The following is a 9042-nucleotide window of genomic DNA, read 5'->3' as shown; positions in this document are numbered from 1 at the left end:
TACTCTACTTATTAACTGATCAGTAATACAAAATTTGATAAATACAATATTAGCAATTACCGATTTCGTAAATTGACATATAGTTTATCAATAATTATATATATGATTAATATCGCTGAAGTAAAAGTTTCATACGTATACACTGTGCAATTTGAGCCTTGATTCAATTTAGTTACATAGTACAGAGTTTTGATTTAACGTATCCTGACACCAGTAGCCTGGAATGCTATTCGGGGACAGTATTCCTAATAGAAATTAATGGGTTTTTTTCGAGGTGATAAGGCAGGTTCACGCATTCTAGCAAACCCAGTGTTACACTAGCTAGCCTAATACGTATACGTATACTGTGACACGTGTATACAATGTAAAAGTTAAGTACATCAGATTCTCACTTCAGACCCATGACATGATTGCTAACTCTTAATCATTAATACCAATATACCTTATTAAACTGAATTATCTAATTCTAACTTTACCACAGATGATTTATGACCAATATTATCAACTTCCTACCAAACGCACAAGTACACGCATAATATACAAAGACAACAGGACAATTTTTAGCAGACGACACACACGTAGTGATACACAGCTGCACCAGCCGGAAGTCATGAATGGTGTATTAAATATGTTAATTTGGCTTTTTTTGCTTGTATTTATTCGCGTTTGTTTCATTGTAAGTACAACAAACAAACAATAGCTAATTTACTTAAACTTCAATGATTCGTGTTTCAAGCAAGTATCAAAATTTCGAATATCATTTTACATGGACTATTTCTTAGATCGGAAGTTTTTGACAAAGAGTAGTGACCCCTCCAACGGAAACACTGAAACCATGTGACCATGTCTGCACGACAGCTATAGTCTATCCGACCAATAATTGCTGTGCTGTTAAAGCTAGATAGGGAGATAACTCCCACAAGGTGAACACAAAACAGTGAAATATACTGCACAGGGAAGAGGAATAATGTTTGAAGGTAATATACTCGTTTTAATGTACAAAGATTATTACAACAATGTAATTTTCGATTTAAAACATCCATGGATACCTAGTGTGTTGGTCAATTGGTATTTTCATTTAGCGATAAGTCATCAACGACCAGTTCGATCAAAGTTTATTTATTCTCTTTCATACCCGATATTTGGTATAAAGTTATTTCTATTTTTTGGTTAAATCGCCCCAATAATAACATATATTTTATCGAGACTAAACAAAAAGAATTAGATTTGCTTATTTAGTACAAAATAAAACGTTAGCACAAAAGACTAAATATAGTAAAGGTTATTTCCCATAACACAAAAATAACAGGTATTTAGGTATTCCCCTTTTCTAATTATAAGATGCTTTTGTCTGAGCTGCTAGTTAGTTAATGCCGTATATTACACCAACTGTACTTTTTTTTACACAAAAGAACAAACAGTATATTAAAATAAGTTCTAAGATATAAAATAATTGGTTAAATGCTTTCGCTTTCTTAAATGAAATGATATGAAAAGACACAAGGCAAGTATAATGTTTTCCACTAGTCTTTTTCTGCATATTCCACATGTTTATCAATAATTTAAGGCTGATTAATATTTTTGTGAAAAACGATAAAATTACAACTGGTCCATTTTAATGTTTCATTTGAACCATAATACGCATACGGCATCAATGAATGTGTTGAATCAGCACCATCCTACATAAAATTGTCTGGCAATTCAGATCATTTCCTCTTTTTCATTTTAAAGTCTTTAAATTACCTCTCGTTTTAGATTTACACCTACACACACAATAGATATTTTTAGGTTTCCGTAAAATACATGTATGAATCCGATGATAACTAATAATGTACTAATAAGCAATCTTTATGAAACAAGGGGCATAAGTCTAACTGTACTGACCTCGGTAAAGGGAATACAGTGAGTATAGTCATATAAACATATGTTCTTAAGACTGCTGATTATGCTTCGTGGAATACAGACATGAATGAGCTATTTTCATTTCTTAATATTTCAATTTCTACTCAAGTTGGACTCGATGAAACTACCAAACTTAATCTGTTTCATTTGCTCATGAATTTGACCAGACTAACACTGATCAGTGCGTATGAATACATGGTTAAAATCCTTCCGCGGAACTATTTCACTTTTTCTACATTGTTGTTATAAACATGGATTAATTATTAAAATTATCAAATTATAATGTATTCTTGTATTTGATGAAAGATCAGATATGCTAGATACTTTTTGTTGACAAAATAATGCTGATTTTAATCCTAAAATTGCGGACTATTTTACTCGACCGACAAGACATGCACAATCCCGAACTCCTCGGACATTTCAGCATTTAGACTTGCACAAGCTACAAGATATTAATATCTAGACCGACTTTTTTATTCAAAAAAAAAAAAACAATTGAAATATAAGGATTGAATCTAGATTTGGTCGATTTCATGGGGTCATGAATTGAGTTGCTCTTGAGACAAATTCAACATGAACTGCTTCGCAGTTCATTAAATTTGTCTCAAGAGCAACTCAATTCATGACCCCATGAAATCGACCAAATCAAGATTCAATCCTTAAAACATATACAACATCTCAAATGTCAACTTAGAGTGTTAAACTGCATCTAGATTTATATTATTTATTTATGTTGTTGATGTTGTGGTGTTTGTCTCTGTCTCTCCCGTCCGTCCACCCTTCTGGATGTTGGTTTCAAGACGTTAACTTGCGAAAATATAGATATATTTCATTGAAACTCCATTCACTATTATTTGATGAAATGATGCAGAGTGGTATCGAGTTTAAGGTCGAAAGGTCAACTAAGAAGGTCACTATCGCTTAATATTTCGTCAAATCTTGGATTCATGTTGTGAAAATAACTTCATAAAGAATTGATGTATTTGGTATAAATACAATGTAAGCTTGGTTCGATTCGAGATATTTTTTTTACAGATTACAAACAAATTTCAACTTAAAATATTCAAGTGAATTACTCATCCCATCTGATGTAAAAACACTCAAGGACATACCTATCTCATTGTCTACACGATCTGCTCATAAAATCATTGACCAGCGATTGCCTTGTAAACATTACCCGCATGTCATAGTACACAGTGTAAGTATTTCAGCTCTTTTGATCAGGGTATAATATATTATGTTAATTGTTTGCCAAATGTTCTATTCCTTAATTAAAAAAAAATGAAAAGTTTTATATTGTCAACAGTTATGCATTATGAAATTTAAAACAATGTAACAAATATATTTATGAATTATATAATTCACAAACAATACGAGTTCTAGTAAGGGTTATTCCAGTAAAACATCTATCCCACCCCAGCACTCTGGGTTATGCTTACGAGTACAACCCAAACAATTTGTTTAATAAATTACATAGACGTAATAGGATGAGAATCTAGTCAGGGATAGAAGTTATTCGTTTTGGAGTACTTGGACGATATAAATATTTTAATGGAATACTCCTTACTTCTGCTACCAGGTCAAAACAAAACACAAAGATTACTGTTACTGAAGGAAAATATTTTTAATCATATTCTCATTTCACACTTAGCCCATTTAATAGGTATGAAATGCTACTTAAATGAGACAGTTATTCATTTCTAGAAACGATTGCTAAATTTAGAAATATATTAATCGCTATCAAGGTCTATGGTGTTTTTTATTGGCTCCCCTCTGAATATAATATATATTCACGTTTGACAGAAAATTGTTATTTTTAACGTGGTGGTGAATGAAAGAGAATCGTACATTTTGGGCGATGCAGCATATCATATGTATTTGCTGTGGTATTTGCATATCATTTGTAAAAGATCTAAAAATTGTAGAAATTATCAAGCATCATTAACTGCATATGAAGAATGAAGTCACAAAATATCTTACTGACATCAGTAATGCTTTATTCAGATTGCTAAAACATGGTCTACATGTAACCACGTATTTAATGATGTTGCACATTACTGTTGCTAAATTATATACCTATATACATATATCAAGAGGAACAGGGCGCAAATTGTCGGATTTTTCTCTTTAAAATACTATTCGGAAAGAGGGGCTAAGTGAGGTCAATTTCAGATCAGGATTGGGTTTCACCGTCACCCGACACTAGATCACACCAATACTAGGTCGAATGTAGTTATGAAATTGTAGTTAAGTACAGCAGGTGTTTCAATGTGACCTTTTACAATAGGCCTCTCATATGCTAAGTCGAATTAAAAGAATTCGAAATGTCTATAGTAATAGTGGACACATACCGCTATTTGAACTTTTGTTGATCAGTCTTAGTCCCTAATCTATTACAAGAGATATTTGAAACAATAAGATGATAACTGCCGTTGGGTTTTTTCAATATAGGGATAACTACAAAAAACAACAACAACAACAACAAAACAAAACACAAAAACAATAAAACGAAAATAAAACAAAAACAAAACAAATATTTTGTTTTCCAAAGTTTCCGAGTAGATAGCTTTGTTACTTGAGGAATACTTGTCAAGACAATATGACATTATATCCTCCAAATTATTGACACAGAATTTAGTATGCGTTGTTTTTCTTGAGGACATATATACGATCATGTCTAAATATACATAACTGTAATATATCTCGGTTACCAAATAATTTTCTCCAACAAAAATCATATATATGTGAAAATAAAACCAAACATCAAGTTATACATATATTGAAATATTCATAATCACAAAGCAGAGAAAATACGAACCATAACACTTTATATATTGATATTGAATAGGGAACAATACTGTTTAGATTGTTAAGTGCACGAAAATGCGAATTACCCTTACCTTGCTTTGTTAAATGTACGGGTATATCGTCTAGTGGTTGATTATAAAATCTACTATCCGTCAAACTTTACCCTAGTATATATATTTATCACTGAATCTAAACAAAACTAATCAGGCGTAAGAAGTTACACGTCACATGCTGATATAATCAAATAAGTGGAGATCCTTACAATGAATCACATAGTCTAGTCTCGGCTAATATCACGGCATGTGTGTAGCCTGATACATCACCCGGATATGACGTATTATGTATTTATAGTCAACTGTGTCGGGTAGTGGACAGTTAAATTGGCTCGTGGATTGATTTGGTATAACTGCACACTTTCTAAGGGAAATCGGTGCTAAAAACAGGTATGACACATATCAGTATTTACACAAACAGGTATGACACATATCAGAACTAACTCAAACAGGTATGACACATCAGAACTCACTCAAACAGGTATGACACATATCAGTACTTACACAAACAGGTATGACACATATCAGTGCTAACACAAACAGGTATGACACATATTAAACTAACACAAACAGGTATGACACATGTCAGTACTAACACAAACTGGTATGACACATGTCAGTGCTAACACAAACAGGTATGACACATGTCAGTACTTACACAAACAGGTATGACACATGTCAGTACTTACACAAACAGGTATGACACATGTCAGTGCTAACACAAACAGGTATGACACATGTCAGTACTTACACAAACAGGTATGACACATGTCAGTACTTACACAAACAGGTATGAGACATATCAGTGCTAACACAAATAGGTATGACACATATCAATACTAACACAAACATGTATGACACATGTCAGTACTAACACAAACTGGTATGACACATGTCAGTGCTAACACAAACAGGTATGACACATGTCAGTACTTACACAAACAGGTATGAGACATATCAGTGCTAACACAAATAGGTATGACACATATCAAACTAACACAGACAGGTATGACACATGTCAGTACTAACACAAACTGGTATGACACATGTCAGTGCTAACACAAACAGGTATGACACATTTCAGTACTTACACAAACTGGTATGACACATGTCAGTGCTAACACAAACAGGTATGAGACATATCAGTGCTAACACAAATAGGTATGACACATATCAAACTAACACAAACAGGTATGACACATGTCAGTACTAACACAAACTGGTATGACACATATCAGTGATAACACAAACAGGTATGACACATGTCAGTACTTACACAAACAGATATTACACATGTCAGTGCTTACAGAAACAGGTATTACACATGTCAGTACTAACACAAACATGCATGACAAATGTCAGTACATACACAAACATATATATGACACATGTCAGTTATTATACAAACTGGAAAGACAAATGTCTGTACTTACACAAACAGGTGTGACACATATCAGAATTAACTCAAACACGTATGACACATATCAAACTAACACAAACAGGTATGATACATATCAAACTAACACAAACAGGTATGACACATGTCAGTACTAATACAAACATGTATGATAATGTCAATACTTACACAAACAGGTATGATAATGTCATTACTTACACAAACAGGTATAGTACATGTCAGTACTAGCACAAACTGGTATGACACATATCAGTGCTAACACAAACAGGTATGACACATATCAGAACTAACTCAAACAGGTATGACACATCAGAACTCACTCAAACAGGTATGACACATATCAGTACTTACACAAACAGGTATGACACATATCAGTGCTAACACAAACAGGTATGACACCTATTAAACTAACACAAACAGGTATGACACATGTCAGTACTAACACAAACAGGTATGACACATATCAGTGCTAACACAAACAGGTATGACACATATCAAACTAACACAAACAGGTATGAGACATATCAGTACTAATGCAAACTGGTATGACACATGTCAGTACTAATGCAAACTGGTATGACACATGTCAGTACTAACACAAACAGGTATGACAAATGTCAGTACTTACACAAACAGGTATGACACATATCAGAACTAACTCAAACACGTATGACACATGTCAGTACTTACACTAACAGGTATGACAAATATCAGAACTAACTCAAACTCGTAGGACACATGTCAGTACTTACACAAACAGGTATGACACATGTCAGTACTAACACAAACTGGTATGACACATATCAGTGCTAACACAAACAGGTATGACACATATCAAACTAACACAAACAGGTATGACACATGTCAGTACTAACACAAACTGGTATGACACATATCAGTGCTAACACAAACAGGTATGACACATATCAAACTAACACAAACAGGTATGACACATGTCAGTACTAATGCAAACTGGTATGACACATGTCAGTACTAACACAAACAGGTATGACACATGTCAGTACTTACACAAACAGGTATGACACATATCAGAACTAACTCAAACACGTATGACACATGTCAGTACTTACACTAACAGGTATGACACATGCCATTACTAACGCTAACAGGCATGACACATATCAGTACTTACACTAACAGGTATGACACATGTCAGTACTTACACAAGCAGGTATGACACATATCAGAACTAACTCAAACAGGTATGAAACATGTCAGTACTTACCCAAACAGGTATGAAACATATCAATACTTACACAAACAGGTGTGACACATGTCAGTACTTACACTAACAGGTATGACACATGTCAGTACTTACACAAACAGGTATGACACATGTCAGTACTAACACAAACAGGTATGACACATATCAGTACTTACACTAACAGGTATGACACATATCAGTACTTACACTAACAGGTATGACACATATCAGTACTTACACAAACAGGTGTGACACATATCGGTGCTAACACAAACAGGTATGACACATGTCAGTACTTACACAAACATGTATGACACAGATCAGTGCTAACACAAACAAGTATGACACATATCAAACTAACACAAACAGGTATGACACATGTCAGTACTCACACAAACAGGTATGACACATGTCAGTACTAACACAAACAGGTATGACACATGTCAGTACTAACACAAACAGATATGACACATGTCAGTGCTAACACAAACAGGTATGACACATGTCAGTACTTACACAAACAGGTATGACACATGTCAGTACTTACACAAACAGGTATGACACATGTCAGTGCTAACACAAACAGGTATGACACATGTCAGTACTTACACAAACAGGTATGACGCATGTCAGCACTAACACTAACAGGTATGACACATATCAGTGCTAACACAAACAGGTATGACACATATCAAACTAACACAAACAGGTATCACACGTGTCAGTACTAACACAAACAGGTATGACGCATGTCAGCACTAACACTAACAGGTATGACACATATCAGTGCTAACACAAACAGGTATGACACATATCAAACTAACTCAAACAGGTATGACACATGTCAGTGCATCTACAAACATATATGATAATATCAATACTTACACTAACAGATATTACACATATCATTACTTACACAAACAGGTATGACAAATGTCAGTACTTACACAAACAGGTATGACACATGTCAATGCCTACACTAACAGGTATGACACATGTCAATACCTACACTAACAGGTATGACACGTGTCAATACCTACACTAACAGGTATTACACATTTTTTTACTAGAAATCAGATTTCATATAGGAATATATCACAAAACTTTTAAATTTCATGTCAGCGATAACAGGACAGTGATCACCACAGGAAGAAGGTCGTTTTGGAATCAAATCGTCATATAATTTTTTTATATATATAAATCAAAAAGAAAATTGTGGGGTCTTTATTTACATCGAAGAAGGTTGGGTTCATATTACTTACTGGTAGTTGATTTAATCCAGATTAATTCAAGTTCGTCAGTTTTAATATCTTATCCTCGTTAAACATTTAGATTTTCTTTGCAGAAATCAACATCACACAGCTTTTATGTTATTCGTCATGTTCACAAGTAGAGAATAACATTGATAAGATACCTTCTGATCTTTATACATTCGATCCAAACTGTTAGTATATAACCATGAATTTAAGAAAACGATGTACGTTAAGCTGAATTATAAAACAGTGGGCTTACTAGCCTAAACATATTCTTACAGTTGAAGACCACTCAACGATGCGTTGCTTTATTTAACGGCAGTTGGTTCCCTTGGCAATACATTTAACCCAAACTAATCAATGACGCACTTTTAATTATAGTAA

The 9042-nt window shown here is 33.8% G+C and overlaps 1 protein-coding gene across 1 annotated transcript in view; it reads left to right on the top strand.

Moving 5' to 3' along the window:
* The first annotated feature begins 845 nt into the window (after positions 1-845).
* Positions 846-9042, top strand: part of LOC117326853 (baculoviral IAP repeat-containing protein 2-like) — a 15549-nt gene continuing 7352 nt past the window's right edge. Inside the window, exon 1 of the mRNA XM_033883634.1 lies at positions 846-977. Coding sequence (XP_033739525.1) covers positions 968-977 — 10 coding nt within the window. The 5' untranslated portion in view covers positions 846-967. The remainder of the gene's footprint in view (positions 978-9042) is intronic.

Source organism: Pecten maximus, chromosome 5, assembly GCF_902652985.1.
Source record: "Pecten maximus chromosome 5, xPecMax1.1, whole genome shotgun sequence".
In the NCBI taxonomy this organism is placed as follows: domain Eukaryota; kingdom Metazoa; phylum Mollusca; class Bivalvia; order Pectinida; family Pectinidae; genus Pecten; species Pecten maximus.
The sequence above is the reverse complement of the archived record's forward strand: the minus strand, read 5'-3'. Positions and strand labels throughout refer to the sequence as shown.